Raw genomic sequence first — 21,136 nt, 5'->3', positions numbered from 1 at the left:
ACTGGGACTGAGGTATCTGTGGAAAGAACAGTAAGTGTCTCATGTGTGTATCGGGGTATCAGGATAATGTTGGAGAGAAGCAAATAAAAGCCGGATTGTCAATTCACAAATGATCCTTAAGTTCCATTTCTATAGGAAAACAAAGGATTTAGAAGTACATTTACTCTATAATATGGAGAAAGTGTGAACACTACATTAATATTGACTTGAAGAACAATCTGAAACAGCTTAAAAATTTTATTGATATTATAATTGAAATATTATATACCTAAACGTTTAACATAATTAATCTAAGATATGGGCTGGAGCATAAGCACAATGGGTAGGGCGTTTGCCTTGCACATGGCCAACCCAGGTTCAATTCCTCCGTCCCTCTCAGAGAGCCAAGCAAGGTACCAAGAGTATCTCATCCGAGTGGTAGAGAGTGCCCAGCTCCCCGTGGTGTATTCCATATGCCAAAAACAGTAACAACTCTCACTTAGAGACGTTACTGGTGCCCGCTCTAACATATCAATGAGCAACAGGATGACAGTGATACGGTGATACAGTAAATCTAAAATATACAGTATAATAATGTGTTAGTGCATTATTGAGATACAGTAAATCTAAAACATACAATATAATAATGTGTTAGTGCATTATTGGGATACAGTAAATCTAAAATATACAATACAATAATGTGTTTGTGCAATTTGAAAAATAAAAAACATCACAGAGATTTTGCTTATTTAGAATTTGGTTGGACTTGATGAGAACATGGCATCCTCAGGTTCCACAGATTCACATCAGGCTTTACTGGTGACACCATTCCCAGTAAACAAGGTCATGCTGCAGAGACATAATCTGATTTCCACAAAATGGAAATGGTCTTTTCATTCTCCACCTTCTCTTTCCTTTTGTTATTGCTTTGTTGAATGGATCACACACTTGATTGTAATGCTAAGGCACCTGAGTTGTGGTGTTCTCCAGGGGGTTCACACTTAGTTGCTGAGCTTAATTACATGGTGTGACTCTACTGCAGAAAGACAGGTCTCAGGCCAAAAATGTTGAATTTTTTTGTTCAAGTAGTAGGAAGTCTAAGTGAAAAATTTCCAACAGCACCCAAGAGGAAAAAGGCACAAAAAAGGAGGTGGTGGAAGGGAGGGGAATCGAGGACAAAGGAATCAAGTGCATGAGATGCTACATTAGTTAGGCCATCCACATCTCCCAGAGGTGAAAACATCTGCTAGGATGGAAAGTCTTCATGGTCAAGATGGGGATGGAGCCCCACCAAAGGAACGGTTGTTGGAGACCATACTCTCTGGAGCTGCATGGCAAAATCTCTGTCAGCAGAAAAGAAACACATGTCTGTTTCAGTGACTGAGGAATCCTGTGTCAATTCTTCTGGGCTATGCTGATCCAACACCACCACCATCTCCAAGCCCCACACTGTATTTGTCCCACCCTGTGTCCTGCAGCTCTGACTACCCCTTCCTCCTTATCTACATAACAACTTCAGCATCAGGTCCTTGAGCTCAGGAGTCAAGGTGCAGTGACTGGTCTATCCTGATTCCAAAGCTCCAAGGAGAACGTCTGGCCCCTGGTTCCTCTCACCTGGGAGAGGGCTGTAGACAGAGGTCTTCTCTGCCAACTCTGTGCGACAGTCCCTGAATTCCCATCATTCCTGATACAGCTCAGGTGTGTCAGCATCCAACAGTCAAGGCAGCTCAGCCCCCGTCCTCCCTGGTCACCTCTGATCAAGGCATCACCTGGGGACTTTGTCACACCTGATTCTGATCCTGAGGCCCCATGGAGTCATGACTTCCATCTGCCTCATTCTGGACAGTTTCCACAGCTTATTTTCCACCTGACCCACCATCATCCAAGTCAGTCCTGTCCAGTGAATTTGTACACTCTGCTAGATTAAATGGATGCTCACTCATATTTAAGTTTCTTTACATGTACATTTACTTGTGAACCAGACACCTTTACCACATCTGTTTCTTGGCTACTTTTCCTATTCTTTACTTAAAGGTACACAATATATTTGGAATTTGGTTGTGCTCAGGTATAATCCAGACACAGTGCTCAAGAGACCACATGGTGCCTGCGATTGAACACGGGCCTCTGGAATGCCTTCATGTGCTACAAACCTTTGAGCTAATTCCCAACACCACAATATATTTTGAATCACAAGTACTGTGTCATGAGATACTGTGCTTACTGCGGATCCTGTATAAATATATTGATAGCAATGCAGTATGAATTTCAGCCTGCAAATACATTGTTGGAAACTGTAGGATCAGGATCCTGAATTCTGCTTTGTGAGTCTGCCTGCAAAGTGTTCCAACCCCTTCCTGGGATTACACCTTGGCCCTTCTCTTAGACTGGGCTAGTCACCTGGCTTATTTTATGATGAACGGGATAAATGACAAGAGGAGAAGTGGGTAGGAGATTCACCTTTTCCCTTTTGACTCCAATACACCTTTCCCTCTACTTTCTCGGTTCCACCCATAGTACCTGTCACTCTAAATGACGCAGTACTGGAAGACAATCATGACCAATGCGGGCACAATGAAGATCCAAGAATTGAGATTCAAGGTTTCGGGTTTAGAAGGAATTGCTCCTCCTAGAGCCGTGCTGTTGTCAATAACTGTCCCACCTGGGACTGTGGTCTTGGACATAGCTTCCTGACATGATGGATTGGTTGGCAGGGCTGAAATACAAACACAAGAGTTGAAACCTTTGTCCAAACCCCAATGTGAGGAGATGACACCTCTGCCTCTTTAGCATCAAATGATCCAAAGCTGCAAGTCTTCTCCCCTTTGGTTGTAGCCCCACTATGCCAGGTCCTGGGATGGAACAGAGAGGAGCATGGGAGACTCTCCCCAAGAGTCTCATGGTTAATGGGGGAAGCAAGGTTACTAACTGAACATCCTGCAGAGATACAAGAGGAGACAGTCCATGATGGAGACAGCAGAGAAATTCTTTCCTGGCCTGGTTTAAAAGTATAATAGCAGAATTCCAGAAATAGAGAAGATGAGTTGAAAGGAGGATTAATGCCAAAACAGACACAGTAAGAAGAAACATTTGGAAAAGAATGAAGCCATCAAAAAAAGAAGAAAAAAGTAAATGATCTAAGTTCTGTGCAGAGAGAAGTCAATCAGTAGGTGAGAAGGGAAAGAAAGGTGATAGAACACCTATCGCCAACGCTCAATCCCTCAAAGACTCACCACGGATGAATGACTTTCACATGCACGTACTCACAATATACACATCTCAAGAGAACTATCTGAATTACCTTTTGTCGTTGTCTTTTCACAGTTTACCAATTCAGACAAGGCATTACAGTGTTCACTTAAGATCTTCTCGTATGTCATACTCAAATGCTTGTCTTTGCTCAGTATCTTCATTAATTCTCTGCCCACAGGATCAACCATTCTCCAGTGTTTCTCCCTCATGTAACGATTGAGGTAGATCTTTTCAGCGAAGCCAAATGTCAAATTTCCATGAATGCTTCCATTGGCTTCGCTCTGACACTGCAGGGAGAAAAGGTCTGCCCCAAGGAAAAAACACAGACTCAACAACACTGAAAATGAGATTAAGATGCAACCATGAGAATTTTGTAATGTGCTTTTAAGGTGACAAGTGGGGGTGTGGGTGGTGGTATCACCTTGAATATTCTATTCCACCAGTGTTACCATATTCTGTCATCTTGAATATATTCAAGAAAGGAAGTTGAACTATTCTATGCCTAAAACTCAACTGCCAATTGTAAGTCATGGTTATTAATTATCACTGTATCCCTTTGCTTATCATTTTCCTCGAGTGGACACCAGTAACATCTCCATTGTGAGACTTGTTGTTATTCTTTTGGCATATTGAGTACGCCACGGGGAGCTTGCCAGTCTTTGCCATGCGGGCGGGATACTCTCAATAGCTTGCCGGGCTCTCCAAGAGGGACGGAGAAATCGAACCCGGTTCAGCCATGTGCAAGGCAAACACCCTACCTGCTGTGCTATGACTCAAGTTCACCTATCACTGTCACTCTCATTGTTATGCCATTGCTCATTGATTTTGCTTGAGCGGGCACCAGTAATGTCTCCATTGTGAGACTTGTTACTCTTTTTGGTTATTAATTAAAAATTTTTAAAATTTAAATCCCTTTCCCAACAGCTATCCATCCCTTTTGTCCCCTTAACTCCTACCCTGCTCTGTTATCCATATCCAATAGGAACTGCTGGGTGTGTACAGGGAAACCATCTCCAGTTTGTATGCAGACACCATATCTCCCCAACATACCACATCTTCCTTTTTAAACTCGCAGCTTGTTGTACCAGGCCCAGCACAGGACACTGATGTGAATCCCGCAGCAGCTGCATAGGGAGGGTGCCTGGTACTCAGGGTCACCATCATGCCCCCCAGGTCAGGATTGGCCCTGCCCACAAAGAGCGTGGCCTCTATGCTATGCCTCACGGCCAGGCATTTCTTCCTTTCTGCAAAACTCACTGTGATCACACAAAGACATCCTAACTGTGGTACCCAGCCACACAAAAACCAACAAGATAAAACCCCAAACTGCAAATGTCACAATGAAAAAAACAACACAGAACCCTACCAGGCTTAGTAAGTGAAGATGCTCGCCTGGAAGACTCAACTAGTAATAACAAGCTATAGTAACCAGTAATAATAACCAGTCAACCAGTAATAGTCAACCAGTAATAACAACTAGTAATAACCAGTAATAACCTCTCTGACAAGGAAGTAAGATAGAAATTGTTGAGGGTGTATAATGAATTCAACGAAACAATGCAACAGACCACCCATAAATTACCAGAGGATATGAGAGCAGATTTGAGGAATTTACAGAAGAAATGACAACATTGAAAAACTTTGTAAGTGAAAGAAAAATTACAGGAGACAACAACAGTGAGCTCTGATATGTAGGGGGCTGGAGCAATAGAACAGCAGGTAGGGCATTTGCCTTGCATGCAGCCAACCCGGGTTTGATTCCAAGCATCCCATATGGTCCCCCGAGCACCTCTAGGAGTAATCCTGAGTGTAGAGCCAGGAGTATCCCCTGTGTATCACCGGGTGTGACCAAAAAAAAAAAAAAAAACAAGGCGCTCCGCCGAGATTCGACCGAATGGCCATGCGTTTGCATGGCTGCTTTGCTGCTGAACCAAGATCCAGAGCCAGCTACATTACTTCTGGTCCCAGCAAGTGCTTGCAGCCATGTCTCCAGACTATGAACTAAGCTTTTGCTCCATGCTGCCCCAGAAAGGGAAATGATGCAATTTCCTACATAAATCTCCCTGGCTTAATTACTAAAATACAGAATTCCTAAACTGTGCGACTGCTACTGCGGCCGAGCGACTTTATTTCTCTTCATTCTCATCAGTGGAAAACTAATTATCAAATGCTTCCTTGTCAGTAGGGCCGTATTTTGGGGGGATAAACTCCAACAAGAATAGTGAGTTCTGTGTTGAAACTCCAACAACAATAGTGAATTTTGGGTTGAAATATGGAATGTAATCAAGGTAAAGAGAAAATGAAGTGAAATTTATCAGTTATGCAGGGGAGTTGGGGGTTTGGGGGGTGGGAAGTATACTGGGTTTTTTTTGTTGGTGGAATATGGGCACTGGTGAAAGGACGGGTGTTTGAGCATTGTATAACTGAGACATAAGCCTGAGAACTTTGTAACTTTCCACATGGTAATTCAATAAAATAAATTTAAAAAAAATAAAACAAAACACAAGATGAGGTGCAAGAAACCTCCAGAAAACAGCAGAAGATGAAAAAGAGCTTCAAAATAAGCAGCTGACAAGAGATTTGGGGGATGAATTCAAGGGGGACAATGTAAAAATCATTGGGGTCCCCAGAGCTGAAGGCAACCTGAGGAAAAAATAACAGTCAAAGCCATCATTGGGAGAAGTCCCAGAGCTGAAAAATGCATGTTCCCAGATCCAGGAGGCCTGAAGGGTACCAGTTAAAAGAAATCCAAATAAAAGCACTCCAAGACATATCCTAATTTAGAGTGACAAAAACCACAGAGAGAGAATGATGAGAGCAACGAGATCAAAGAAGGAAATTAGATTCAAAGAAGCACGCTTAAGCGTGCTTAATCTTAATCTTAAGAATCTTAAGAATCTTAAGATTAATCTTAAGAATCTTAAGATTAAGATTCACTGCTGATCTATCACAGTAAATCCTCTGGGCCTAAAAACAGTGGGATATAGTGGGTAGGGAAACTCAATGAAATGAACAGCTCACCAAGAATACTTTTCCAGCAAGACTCTCATTCAGATTTAAAGGAACAGCACACAACTTCACAGAGAAACAACTAGAAATTTTATAGCCTCAAATTCATATGTACAAGAAGAACTAAAGGGACTACTTGAAGACAAGTCCCCGAAACATGCCATATTCCTGCAGAAAGATGGTGCAAAACTTCACGACAACAATCTCTCTCAATGTCATCTTACTACTTGCAGACAACATGATAATTTTTTTTTTTTGCTTTTTGGGTCACACCCAGCGATGCTCAGGGGTTACTCCTGGCTTTGCACTCAGGAATTACTCCTGGCGGTGCTTGGGGGACCATATGGGATGCAGGGGATCGAACCCAGGTCGGCCGCGTGCAAGGCAAACGCCCTACCCGCTGTACTATCACTCCGGCCCCAGACATGATAATTTTTTAAAGAAAATCATAAAGACCTAAAAGAGAGCTGCTAGAAACTATATATCTGTAGAGTAAAGTGGCTGGCTACAAAATCAATACACAAAAGTCCATGGCATTACAATACACAAATACAGAAAGGGAAGAAAACGATTTGACATTAAAGCTAAAAGCATCTTCAAGGACAAAACACCACAGACCAAACCAGTGGGAACAAAGATAAACAAGTAGGAATCATTAAACTAAGAAGCTTCTGCACCTCAAAAGAAACTGTGACCAGGATACAAAGGATGGTTTTGGAACATTGAATGACAGAAAACCAATAATGAACAACTTGTAACTCTGTGTCACTGTCACTGTCATCCCGTTGCTCATCAATTTGCTCGAGCAGGCACCAGTAACGTCTCTCATTGAGAGACTTATTGTTACTGTTTTTGGCATATCCAATATGCACAGGTAGCTTGCCAGGCTCTGCCATGAGGGCTCCATACTCTCGGTAGCTTGCCAGGCTCTCTGAGAGGGGCGGAGGAATTGAACACGTGTCAGCGTCATGAAAGGCGAATGCCCAACCGCTGTGCTATTGCTCCAGCCCTAACTGTGTGTATCTCATGAAAATTCAATTTTTTAAGTATAAACAAAAAATAAAACTTACAACTTGTTCCATAATGCTTTGGATCAGTTTCAAGGAGTGGCTTTTTGGTCTCACTAGCCATATCTTCCATAGACGCCTTCAGCTCTGTCACACAGGAGCTGGCTGTAATATCCTTTCCATCCAACTGCATTTTAACACTATATGATTCTCCAGTTCTGCTGCGAGGAGTGATGGTGATGTCACTGGTGAGGTAGTGAACATCTGTGGAGGAATATCTCAGGAAGTATGAGATTGGAAGAAGAGGATCCACAGAAACCCAAGCCCCTTACAACATCTGTGTAGCAAAAAGAGAATCTTGAAGAGCCAGAGAGGATGCAAAGCAAGGATGGTCCTGGCTCAACTTTGCCCCCTCAGCTGGTAAAGGCTGTGTGCCTCCCTTACTTGATGAGGACAAAAGGACCTCTGCCTACAAAAAGCATCCATGTTCCCCAATTGTCCCCTGTGTCAACAGGTAATACCAAGAATAAGTCACCCCATGACCAACTCCAAGCACCCCCACAGAACTACTATGCAAACAAAAATCTAGATGCCAAAGCACTGTTCAAAATTAGGTCAGTTTCCTGCTAAGAAATGGACAGGATGTGGATGTTCTTGAGTAATTAATATCAAAGTGGAGCAACTGAGACAGACTCCAAAGCTGGAATCGAACGAGAGATTCCAGTCAGGGAGCCATAGCATTTAGCAAGGGTTGGGAATTAGCGCTCATCACTCATCTACTCTAAGTATAAGTCCAAGAAGCTTGGAAAAAAAGATGGTCCACATTACACAGGATAATGGGATGTCAGGAACTTCCATGGCAGAAAGAAGAGAGTAAGTAGCTTAGTGCTTAATTCACCAAAAGGGTAAATATCTTAGTAATCTTAAGTGCATAGTTCAGAACGGATAAAATACGAAAACCCATGGCAAAAAGTCAGAAAATTTCTACCAGTTCTGCTCCATTGGAAGCCAGGTGGAGCCTCTTTACCCAGTGAAAATGGACTCCCAGTGAGAAGGTCACCAGTTTGCTCAGAAGCTCCAGGGGAGGGTGTGTGTTCAACCTGGCAGTAAAAAGGGCTTTAGAACATGTCTCTCCAGACTAATTAGAATTAAAATCCTGAATTATTGGACTTGGTATAAAGACAGTCAATTGCCAGAAACTGGGAAGATGCAGTGACTGAAATAATCAGAAAACTGAAAGTCCTGTAAGGAACCTGATCCCAGACTCCTTGGCTCATAGAACAGTCCTCCTAGAGGAAAATATGAAAAGTCAATACAGAGACAGCTGGCTTTTTTTTTTTCTTTTTGGGTCACACCCAGCGATGCTCTGGGGTCATTCCTGGCTCTGCACTCAGGAATGACCCCTGACCATGCTCAAGGGACCATATGGGATACTGGGAATAGAACCCGGGTTGGCCACGTGCAAGGCAAACGCCCTACCCGCTGTGCTATCACTCCAGCCCCCAGAGACAGCTGGCTTTAAATAATTTCTAATAACTTTTAAAATAACCTTTTAGCAAGACTGACTGTTTTAAGGAAAGGAAGTAGACTGCATGATGTCTCCCAGCAAAAAGCACAGACCCTGTCTCCAGTTTCCAGAAGTGACCCACTTCTCAGCTCTGGAACTCCTCACTGCTGGGAGAGGCCAGGTTCGAATCAGGAAGGAACCTTTCTACTGAGAGCAAGTCCAGGGATTCCTCGGCCTCCCCTGGAGTTACATGGCCATTCACTTGGCTATAGTGGGAAGTAGAAAGTGCCAGATTTAGGGGCTAGAATGCTAGCACAGCGGGGAGGGCGTTTGCCTTGCATACGCCCGACCTGGGTTCGAATCCCAGCTTCCCATATGGTCCCATGAGCACTGCCAGGGGTATGAGTGCATGAGCCAGGAGTGACCCCTGTGCATCACCGGGTGTGACCCAAAAAGCAAAAAAAAAAAAAAAGTGCCAGGTTTAAATAATGGATCCAGTGTGTGAGCTACATTTGCCCTAGGAACGGAGCATGATCAAAATCCCCTGCTGTAGAAGTGCTGCATGGGGTAAGGGAGGGGTGGTGGGGAAGGTGCAGAATTAATACAACAGGCAGGGTGCTTGCTTGGCAAGTAGCCAACTGGGTTTGATTCCCCTGGCATCCTATATGGTGCCCTGAGTCCTGAGAGAAGTAACCCTTGAGCACAGAACCAGGAGTAAGCCCTGAGCACAGGCAAGTGTGGCCCCAAAAGAAACAAACAAAAATGTGCAGCATGGGGGGGAGGGAAGAGACAGATAATGGTAACCCAGGCCCTGCTCCCAGGGGTGACGTTTGGTTCTGGGGCCCCTGCAGTGATTAGTTCACATCCCCTGAATTTGGAACAGGAATGAAAAATCTTAGTTTTTGTGGTCACCAAGAGGGAAACCAAGTGCCATCATCTGGGCCTGTCCTCTCTTTTCTCAAAATAGAATGGGGGCTGGAGGGATAGTACAGCGGGTAGGGTTTTCGCTTTGCACGTGGCGCACCGGGTTTGATCCCCAGCACCGCCAGGAGTAATTCCTGGGTGCAGAGCCAGGAGTAACTCTTGGGCATCTCTGGGTGTGGGTCCTCTCCAAAACAAAAAAAATCAAACTAGAATGAAAACCCGGCGCGTTATATGTATGAAATGACAGGGGTGAATTCCCACCTTCCAAGGTGAATGGGTGTGAACACTATCTTGTCACCTCCCAAGACTTCCTGCCTATGGTACCTATTAGAGCCCGGAGCACCTAGCCAGGGAGGAGGAGAGGAGAAAGAAGTGCGTGACGCGCTGGCCGGTGGGGGTTGGGGGTGCGGCCTTTGCCCGCACCCGCCGGGAGAACAACTTCTGCCAGGTCTGTTCAGAGGGTCCTTCCCGCGCTCCCTCCCGCCGCCTCGCCTTCAGTTCGGCTCCCCAGGGCCTTTGTACCTGGGCGCGACCACCCTTCGCCAGGGCAATGGGAGCTGAACAGCAGGCGGACCCGCAGGTGCGCACTGAGGCCCCACCCGCACCCCCGCACCGCGTCGCCACATTACCCCCGAGATAGGCGCTCCGGGTCCCGGAACCCACAGGGTTGGGGGCGCTCAGCGCGCCCCTCCTACCCCATCCCCCTTCCCGGTCCCTTCTCCACGTGTTTCTCTAGCTTCTTTGCAGCCCCCGTGGAGAGAACCCCCACCCAACACCCAGCCTCCGCACCCCCAATTTCCCCCCACCACAGCCGGTCGGGAACGGAGCAGGGGCGCGGGCTCCCCGCCCGGAATTCCCGACACCCCGCCCCCTCCCAGGTGTCCAGCAGCCCCGCTCCTGCCCCGACTCACCGTCAGGGACCGGCGCTGCCCGCAGGAGCAGCGGGACCAGGAGCCAGAGCAGGAGCTCAGATCCCAGCCTGGCCATCGGGGTTGGCGGCGCTACCCGCGCGTAAGCGACCCTCCCGGCTCTCTGGAGGCGGCAGAGCTGGGTACCCTGTCACCGTGAGCGTCTCCCCGCCCCGGCCTTTGCGTCAGCCAGACAACAGCCGAGGGAGGAGGGCAGACCGGCCCTGGACTCCGCCCTCGGGGAGGAGGAGGCACAGACAATCCGTCAAAGGATTATTTTATTATTATTATTAGTGAATCACCCAGAGTTACAGACTTACAAGTCCATGCTGGCGTTTCAGTCACACAATGTTCGAGCGCAACAAGAAGTTTAGCACATTCCTGGGGAATGCCCCAAGCCAGCCCACATCCGCACCGGGCGCTTGAAATCCTGGAGGGTCATTGCGGTGGCGCCGTGCTGGGGGCGGTGGGAGCCTGCAGGCTGCCGCCAAGCTGGCCTAGGCGCCTGGAGAGCGTTTGGGGAACCCGCAGCCCCGCAGAGCCGAGAGCGGCCCGCCTGGCAGAGCAGCGCCCTGCTCGAAGCCTGAGTCCCATTTAGGTCTGTTGCACTTGCTTGGTCAGTGGTGTTTTACCTTTGAAGATGCCTTTAGCTTTCGTATTGCGGAGGGTTTTGCTGACCTTCTCTTCAATGTACCTTATGGATTCTGGTCTAATGTTGAGGTCTTTAATCCATTTTGATCTGACTTTTGGGCATGGTGTTAGGTAGAGGTTTGAGCCCTTTTTTTTTTCCTCCTGTAGCTGTTTTTTCCAGTTTTGCCAGCACCATTTGTTAAAGGGGCTTTCCATGCTCCACTTAACAGTTCTTGCTCCCCTAGCAAAGGTGAGATGATCTTATATTTGAGGGTGTGTTTAAGAATGGGCTGGAGCAATAGCACAGCAGGTAGGGCATTTGCCTTGCACGCGGCTGACCCGTGTTCGATTTCTCCGTCCCTCTCGGAGATTCCCGCAAGTACCAAGCTATGGAGAGTATTGCGCCCGCCCGTATGGCAGAGCCTGGCAAGCTACCCGTGGTGTATTCGTATTTGATATGCCAAAAACAGTAACAAGGCTCACAATGGATACGTTATTTGTGCCCACTCGAGCATATCGATGCGCCACAGGATGACAGTGATACAGTGACAGTGACAGTGTAAGGATATTCAACCCTGCTCCATTGCTTCGCCCCTAGCCTCAGGCTCTTCCTACAAGCTGCTTTTTTAAAATAGCTGTATTAAAAAAACATAGCTGTATTAAGCGCAACGATTTACATGTTTCAGCGGGAGCATACAAAAAGGGTCCCATTGCTTTTAAAAGCTTGAAAAAATATTAACCTAATTGTTTGGGATTCATCCTTTCTTCCATGAGGACATTTTCTGACTCGTTGTATATCTGTTTCTATTTAAGTTGACGCCCCCAAATCAACTCTGTTAAATTGGGGAGGGGCTTTTCTTCTCCAGACTTGTAGGAGAGTGTAGAGTGAGATGTTAAATCCAGCCCTTAATACCTGAAAACAAAATCGCAAATGTCTTTGTAGCTTCAAATAATTTTATGAAAAAGGAAATAAATGAAGTTGTCATTATGTAATATAATAAGAAAGGTTTTAAAGCCAGTACCTAATTAAATCTTTCATTTTGGGCAGAGCTAATTAGCTGGTTATCTTTCCTTTTTGAATCTTTTTCTAATCAATCTGTAACTTGAGTTTTCCTTGCCCTTTCAAGGTAGCACTGCAGCACTCTCGTTCTGTTGTTCATCAATTTGCTCAAGCAGGCACCAGTAATGGCTCCATTGTGAGACTTGTTGTTACTATTTTTGGCATATGGAATACACCAGGGGTAGCTTGCCAGGCTCTGCCCTGCGGCAGGGATACTCTCCTTAGCTTGCCGGGATCTCCAAGAGGGACGGAGGAATCTAACCCAGGTCGGCCTGTGCAAGGCAAACGCCCTACCCACTGTGCTATCACTCCAGTCCCTTCCAAGGTACTACATTAAATTAGACAGGGGTGTGCTACTTTAGTTCCTGTCCTATTTTAAGTGATTGTGGTTTTCTAGGAATTTAAGGTTTGTTGTCAGCTAATTTGTCAAAAAGTGATCTAGGCAGATGGAAGCTGATGCTCTAAGAGTCGTAGATTTTTTTTTTCTTTTTGGGTCACACCCAGCGATGCACAGAAGTTACTCCTAGCTCTGCACTCAGGAATCATTTCTGGCGGTGCTCAGGGGACCATATGGGATGCTGGGAATTGAACCCAGGTCAGCTGCGTGCAAGGCAAACGCCCTACCCGCTGTGCTATCGCTCCAGCCCCAAGAATCATAGATTTTTGCGTTTCAGAAGGTCGTCAAACATGATCTATTTGAAATGCAAAGTAATAAATTGAATTCTTCAAGCTCTCCCCCTGTCTTTCTCCTCAGTCTCAGATGAAAACGACTGAAATACATGTTTACCGGAGGAACTTTCCTCGTCCTGCAGAGGCATCAGGAGACACATGTGTTGCTGGCCCTTGCGCAGGGACTTTGTCATTATCGTTCTGCCTTGATTTCCTTTCACGTCGCCGAAACAGAGCTGAGCTGAGGCGCAAGGACAACACGCTGGGCTGCCAAGTAAGCAGGGAGCAGTGGTGGCGGGGTGGTCGGCAGCGAGCGGGCAAGCGATCAGTGGCCAGCGCCCTTGCTGTGTGCTCCGGGTCTGCTGCCTTCGTGCGAGCCCCGCCGCGGCCGCCGGAGCAGCACCCACCGCGCTGCAGACAGCTGGGTCCCTCGGTCCCACGCCAGCACTGACAGCCAGGACGCTGCTCGCTTCCCCGGACTGCAGCATGGTTTTCAGTGGGAACAAGGGACTTCGCAGAGACGGTGTGAAATGAAGTCTTTTCTTGAATGTGGCTTCAGATTTAAGCTCCTGGTTTTCTGGAGCTGTTTAACAGTTGTGGTGTTTGCTTTGCATGGACTGCTAAAAATAGGGCTAGAAAAATGATCTCACTTCGAAAAACAGTGTATGGAGGGCATTTGCTTTATCTTCGTATAAGCTGTCATAACTATCGCTTAAAAGATAATTTAAAAATATTAAAAATTAAGGGGCTGGAGCAATAGCACAGCGGGTAGGGTGTTTGCCTTGCGCGTGGTCAACCCGGGTTCAATTCCCAGCATCCCATATGGTCCCCTGAGCACCACCGGGACTAATTCCTGTGCATCGTTGGGTGTGACCCAAAAAGCAAAAATATGTATATATATACATATATATAAACAGATAATTAAGATGCCCTTCTGAACAATGAGAAAAAGCAGATAAGAAACTGAAATACACTGTTTTTTACTTGGGGGATCGGGAGAGAAGATTAAAATGGGAATACCAGAAGAGAATGGGGATTAGCCAGATTAGCCTTCTATTTGGGGACTATATTTTTGTTTTGGTTTGGTGTTTTCAAACACTGTTTGAAATGTTTGATTTGGTTTGATTTGGGGGCCATAGCTGGTATTGTCCAGGGACTACTCTTGTTGGTTGTGCTCAGGGGTCACCACTGGTGGTTCTCAGGGACGCTCCTATGCAGTCCTGGGGTAGATCTAACCTGGCCTCCTGCTTGCAACGGGTACTCCAGCCCTTTGAACACTCTCACTGCACTAGTAAAAAGTATTTAAAATAAATTTCAGCTTTAAAACTGAAATTTACTGTTTGTGAATTTGGAAGCAGGAGTTAAAAGATAAGGACTTCAGGGGCTGTAGCGATGGCACAGAGGGGAGGGCGTTTGCCTTGCACAGGGCCGACCTGGGTTCGATTCCCAACATCCCATATGGTTCTCTGAGCACCGAGCACCGCCAGGGGTGATTCCTGAGTGCAGAGCCAGGAGCAACCCCTGTGCATTGCTGGGTGTGACCCAAAAAGCCAAAAAATAATAATAATAAGGACTTCTGAGGGCTAGGGAGAGGGTAGGAAGATTAAGGCACTTGCCTTGAATGTGGCTCACTTAGATTTGTTCCCCAATACCACAAAAGGTCTCCCAATGTCACCAGAAGTGATCCCTGAACCTTCAGCCAACCCTCCCCCTACACACCCTCACCAAAACACATATAAATATGACCGTGGAAGCTACAAGAAGAAATGTAGAAATTTAACTCCTAAGTATACAAAGATTCTAATATAGTTATTGCTCTAGAGATAAAAAAAAAACAACCTGATTTGCAAATTATCCTGAGCAGTCCTTCTCCCCAATAAAATGTATAGGAAATAGATTAATACTGGAAGGAATAAGCATGGGGATGGAAATCTGAGCAATAGAACAGTTTCTGTAACAGAAAGTAGTTTGTTATAATGTGCATTTTTATGCAATGTAGCACTCTTGTTCTGTGGTTCATCAATTTGCAGGCACCATTAACATCTCCATTGTGAGACTTGTTGTTACTGTTTTTGGCATATCCAATAAACCATGGGGAGCTTGCCAGGCTCTACCATGTGGGCGGGATACTCTTGGAAGCTTGCTAGGTTCTCCAAGAGGGACATTGGAATCGAACCCAGGTTTGCCACGTGCAAGGCCAATTCCTTACCCGCTGTGCTATCACTCCAGCCCCATGTATTTTTACAATTAAATTTTAAAATAATTATTTTAAAATAATCTTAAAAATAAATGTAAAAACAGATTACAACAGTTAGGCATCAAAAGTTAGCAATATGTATATTTAAATCATAATCTAGCACTAATCAGAGAAGTGTCTGGTCAAAAACACTGAAGCATAGCATTCCAGGATTTGGTCAATGAAGCATAAGAATTAAATCAGAAAATCTAGGTTTCTAGGACATTCAGTGAATTATGATGTTAAAGAATATAACCACGGCAAAACTATTGTTTTAAAACTTAAATGAGAAAACAAATAGAATACATAAAAGAATACTGACAAAGATCTATGAGAGATATGCCATAAACATTTTGTCTACAAATATAAACACGCAGTTCTTTATATACATTGTTTACATGTCTTAACATATCCTCTAATACAGTCCCTTTAATAATACATTATACAATGAACACCGATGACAGTATTAAAACTTGGACAGACATATCCTATGGAGAAATTTCTTTTGATGTTGCATGCTTCTGGCTGAATCATGAGTATTGCTGTACATACAAGGCAAGCCCTGAGCTATTCCCTCTCTCATCAGCAACAGATGGGCCCTGTTTCTCATCCAGGTGTCACCTGATTTGCAGTACTCATCGTGCTAAGACACTGTTAGCTTCCGATTACTTGGTGGAGTGTGTGTGGAAGCCAGAACGTGTGAACCTGTCAGACCTGACCAAGTACACGTAGGCATTATCAAGTCTTCCTTCAGTGATGTTACTCTAGTAACTTAAAAATGATCATTGTGAGCCTATGTATACCACAGAAATGGACAAATCATAGTCTTTTTTTTTTAAATGAGAGTTCTCATTATTAAATATTTCCTCATACAACATTAATCGGAGGAAATGCATGTTCTGTTATGTGTGCTAATGCTCCTTCAGATTCAGGTAAAAGAAACTTATCCTAATGAAGTAAGCAGAGGCAACCTATTTCCAATTTTTTCATTTTTTAAATAATTTTTTAAAGTTTGGGAGTTTTTGTTTATTTTGTTTTGGGGCACATCTGGCAGGGCTCAGGGTATATCCTGGCTCTGTGCTCACTCACTGTAGTGCTCGAGGGAACGTAGGTGGTGCTGCGGATTGAGTCTGGCTGGTTGCATGCAGGGTGAACACCTTCCCCACTGTCCTATCTCTCCAGCCCCAATACTTAAATTTTAATGACAAAAGGCAAAATAATTCTGTTCTGTTTTTCATTACTTAAGTATTCATTTAATAAGATATTTACAGTATCCATGCAGAAAACTACACAACACTGAGCAAAAGACAGGGGCCAGAAAGACAGTGTAAGGTATAAGGCATAAGGCACGTGCCTTGCACACACAGCTCACCCCAGTTTTGTTCCCCAGCTTGGTCCCCAGCCCTGCACCCGGTCCACCAAGCACTGCCAAGAATGATCCCTCAGCACAGAGCGCGTCTTGGTGTGTTTGGTTTTTTGTTTGGGGGACACAGCGGTACTCAGGGTCTATTCTTGGCTCAGGGACCTGCATATGCAATGCAAGGGATCAAACTGGGGTTATTCACATACAAGGAAAGAGCCTTAACTTTTGGACACTCTCTCTAGCACCCCACAAGAGTTCTCCTAAGTCTAAACTAAACTTTTTAACTTTTCCTCTATTTATTTTTATAACATGATTGACTCCTAAATATCACAAGCTTCTTAATCATTATAATTCATCCTATCTCAAATACTATCTCAAAATACACTCTCAAAATCACATCAGTATGCATTATACAGAATAAAAACATTCTCAATTAAATTGGCATGTTGCCAACTATAAGATGCATTAAATTATAAAATGTAAATATTAAAAACGAATGAGAAAAGGGTATGTTTTTGACCATACCTGGCTATACTCAAGGCTGACTGATACCAAGGCTCAGGGATCACTCCTGACAGGGTTCAGGGACCCATACGGGGTGCCAAGGAATGAACCTGGGCTGACCATTTGCAAGAAAAGCACCCGAACCTCTATGACTATCTCTCTGGACCTGTAAAACGTCATTTCTACTTTGTGTACCACCGTTGTCCAATCTCAGAATCTTATTTCCACATTTCCTTTCATTCTGTGTATTTAATGCCATGGTCTTTTTCACCTTAATGGCTTCCACTTTATATTGACAAAGACCTTTATCTATACAACCTGAATTATACTCACAGAATTAGAACTAATTAGGGAAAACCTGAATCTTGAGGATAGATGCAAAATAATAGCAAAACTATAAAGCACCAGAATTTTGTGAAGAAAAAAAGAGCACATATAATCAAAATGAGAGACTGAGAAAAAGTGACTGGAACAGAGGAAGGGACAAAAACAGGGTCATGTAAACTGGCCTGAGACAAATGCAATATGAACAGCTGATTGAAGTTTTCAGTATGGAATGGCTTATTATTTAAATATTCCTTTGAATTAGTAGAAATAAGTACCAGGAGGTTGTCCCCATGGCTTGGAAGCTGGTCTCTCATTCTGGGCAACTCAGAGAAGGGAGCACCAAGTAAAATGTGGTCAGAGGTCATGCGGGGGAAGGGTGATGCATGCCGAATATAGACTAGAGACTGAACACAATGGCCACTCAACACCTTTATTGCAAACCACAACACCTAATCAGAGAGAGAGATCAAAAGGGAATACCCTGCCATAGTGGCAGTGTGGGGTGGGGAGAGACGGGACTGGGGAGGGTGGGAGAGATGCTGGGTTTACTGGTGGTAGGGAATGGGCACTGGTGAAGGGATGGGTTCTTGAACTTTGTATGGGGAAAACACGAGCACAAAAATGTATAAAACTGTAACTGTACCCTCACGTTGATTCACTAATTAAAAATAAATAATTTTTAAAAAATAAATAAATAAATATTCCCTTGAACTTCTCTCCCTGCTTTGAGAAGATGTATATTTGGTCTGACTAGACTAACATGACATGACATGACATGAATCTAGCCTGAACTAACAAGCACTATCAAGAGAAATAAGCATATTTCCTGTCCTCAAAAATCACACACTGGGGGACCCTCTGCTCCTAAAGACTTTGATTCCAGAGGTCTTCTAATCCATTTTGGCACCCAGAGCGGCTTCTTACAGCAATGCATTGGGATTGTGAGCTGGGCTTCAACTCCGCGCTGCCTGAGGATAGGTTTTTCCTCTCCATCCTGTTTATCTGCATGGAAAATGGCAATATCCATGTGGCGAGAGCCACCTTCTAAGACTCCTAACCCAGAGGTACGGTTTTTGCAGTTTTGTGGCTCATAGGCAAACATGGGAAGCGGGCATTACCAGCACGCCCTCGGCCCAGATAAGATCAGGAGCTGCTGAGCGCGAAACGGACCCTATGCTTCAAAGACTTTGATTCCAGAGGTCTTCTAATCCATTTTGGCACCCAGAGCAGCTTCTTACAGAAATGCATTGAGACTGTGAATTGAGCTAAACTATCAGAAATCCAAAACTGCAAGGCCGCTGTCGTGGCCGTGTGAATTTATAGTGTCTTCATTCTCAGCAATGAAAAGAAATTATTAAATGATGCCTTTTCAGCAGGCCTGATTGTTAGGGGAAATTCCAAAAAATAATAGTGAGTTCTCTATTAAAATATTGAATGTATTCAAAGTATAGAGAGAATGAAGTGAAGATCATCAGCCACTTAGGTGGGGGCTGGGTGGGAGGGTGATATTTTGGGGTGTCTGGTGGTGGGACATGTGCACTGGTGAAGGGATGGGGGTTCAATCATTATATGACTGAGACTTAAACCTGAAAGCTTTGTATTTTTTTTACAGTAATTTTTTTATTTTAATTTTTTTGGTCACACTTGGCGATGCACAGGGATCACTCCTGGCTCTGCACTCAGGAATTACCCCTGGCGGTGCTCAGGGGACCATATGGGATGCTGGGAATCGAACCCGGGTCAGCCGCATGCAAGGCAAATGCCCTACCCGCTGTGCTATTGCTCCAGCCCCTTCACGGTGATTTAATAAAATAAAAACTTAAAAAAAATCACACACTGGCTCAAACTACCATGACACCTTCATGTCACCACCATGACACCTTCCCACTACCATATTTTGGATGTTTTCATCCCAAACCCCAATCCCTGCCCCAAAGCAGAACCAAAAAAAATTATTTTGTATTGGTTGTTATGAATCAACCACGAAAACTGCTTCAAAAAACTTCTCCATTTTAAGTTAGTGGGGTTTTTTTTTCCCTTCCTCCTACCAATTGTCTTTTTTTCATTTCTTTTGAGCGTCTCAGGTGGTGCTCAGGAGGCCCGGGCCATTCCTGGGTGGACGGTTGTCCACTCCCCGCACTGTTCAATGCTAGTCCTGCTTGGGACCCGCACACTCTTGGGCTCGGGGCCCACACGTGTCGATGCTCAGGAGGCCTGCGGCGCTGTGGATGGAGCCCTTCCCCTGTGCTCTCTCCCAGGCCCTGACGGTCAGCAATTAATATGTGCGTGTGTCCATCTTCAGAACGCTGTAGAGGCGCCGTGAGACATTCCCCTGAATCCCAGTGTTGGGATTTTCCTGTCAGAGCTCCCTGGCCATCTTTGCTGCTGAGCTCTTGCTGGGGGAAGCCCAGTCTCTGCCTGGAGGAGGGTACACTATTGTCAGGGCAGCCGGCATTCCCCAGCGATTAGCATGGCTCAATGGCCTTGCCACTGCCTGTGGTTGTGGTTTGAGATGAAGGAGAGTGACCCCTGTAGTGTGTGTGAAGCTTATTGCTGCACCTCTGCAGTTAGCTCAAGAAAACCCGTGACGCCGCCTGACACTCCGTCCTATCTAGTCCATGTAAACCACAGATTTTACCTTCCTCTTCCCACCTCATGATCCACACATAATGCACCTCTTTCTGCTCACATATAAGCACTGTCCTAACACAATAAGCTTTATCAGACGACTGAGTCCAAGGCCCATGTGGGGACTTCGTCTTGGTCGCACAGCACGCATGCGTGCACGTGCACAGGTGCACAAGTCTTTGCGCGTTTGTTGCCCTGAACCAATGGACTGTCTCCTCTTTCCCAAAACTATATCCGAACACAGCACTGCTGGTGTTAAGAGATGCCAGCAGCATGGGAGCCCAGCCCAGTGAGTTCTGCGACCTTAGGGCTCGTTGGCCACTCACGTAAGCCCCAGATCACTCTTCTCTCTCAAGAAACAACGGCAATCCTTTCCTTCCTGATTGTGCTGAGCATAACTTGTTTATTCACATCCTTGCGCAATGCTCTTGGTTTTTATCACTGGTGTTCGTTATTTTTCCGAAAGAACTAGGCCACCCTGAATATTTTGTCACTGGATTCAGGTGGAATTTTAGGTTGTTAATTCAGGTATCTTGCCCAGGGAATTTGTTCCTTTCTGTGTTTCTCTCTTCCTTTGGGTTGAGTTATTATGGTGGTGTTTTGTTTTGTTTTGTGGAGATGGTGGTGAGCCACACCCAGCACCTCTGGAATCCTGGTTCTGCGCTCAGGGATTACTCACTGGTGCTCAGGGACAGTGCTTTGGTGCTGGGAATTAAACCTGGATTCTTTGTGTGAAGGAAAGTGCTTATTTTCTGTACTATCTTATTGTTCCCTAAGGAGTATTTATTTATTTTTACTTTTTATATCTAAAACTTTGTTTAAACATTGTGATTTACAAAGCTGTTCATAATACCGTTGTCTCAGGCATTCAGTGTTCCAGCACCAATCCCACTATCAGTGTGACCGTCCCTCCTCCAATGCCCCCCGTTTCCCACCCATCCCCAAAACTTCCCACTTAGCAAGCGCACAATAATTTACTTTGTATCACTTGCTGCAAAATATACAGTAGAATTTACTTTGTATTGCTTATGACAAAGTAGACGTACAATGAGTTTTTGGCTGGGTGTCACACCCAGCAATACACAGGGGTTCCTCCTGGCTCTGCACTCAGGAATTACTCCTGGTGGTGCTTA

The 21,136-nt window shown here is 45.0% G+C and overlaps 1 protein-coding gene across 1 annotated transcript; it reads right to left on the bottom strand.

The window, feature by feature from the left end:
- Positions 1–1,124: 1,124 nt before the first annotated feature.
- Positions 1,125–10,705, bottom strand: LOC129404443 (uncharacterized). Its single transcript, XM_055137148.1, has 5 exons — positions 10,590–10,705; positions 7,311–7,511; positions 3,281–3,535; positions 2,500–2,695; positions 1,125–1,322 (listed from the first exon to the last, which is right to left on the bottom strand). Exons 1-4 carry the CDS (start codon positions 10,663–10,665, stop codon positions 2,508–2,510), a joined length of 720 nt encoding a protein of 239 aa, XP_054993123.1. The 5' UTR covers positions 10,666–10,705; the 3' UTR covers positions 1,125–1,322; positions 2,500–2,507.
- Positions 10,706–21,136: the final 10,431 nt, after the last annotated feature.

Source organism: Sorex araneus, chromosome 4 (genome assembly GCF_027595985.1).
Source record: "Sorex araneus isolate mSorAra2 chromosome 4, mSorAra2.pri, whole genome shotgun sequence".
Lineage (NCBI taxonomy): Eukaryota > Metazoa > Chordata > Mammalia > Eulipotyphla > Soricidae > Sorex > Sorex araneus.
Note: the sequence above shows the minus strand (reverse complement) of the source record. Positions and strands in the feature narration are given on the sequence as shown.

Bases quoted from the DNA above. Each gene is read 5' to 3' on its own strand.
- LOC129404443 (XM_055137148.1), bottom strand. From the start codon at position 10,665: ATGGCCAGGCTGGGATCTGAGCTCCTGCTCTGGCTCCTGGTCCCGCTG. The intron at 3,536-7,310 runs GTAAGTTTTATT...TCCTTGGGGCAG, and splicing joins AAAGCATTATGGAACAAGTT to ACCTTTTCTCCCTGCAGTGT. The intron at 2,696-3,280 runs GTAATTCAGATA...TTTGTATTTCAG, and splicing joins TGAAAAGACAACGACAAAAG to CCCTGCCAACCAATCCATCA.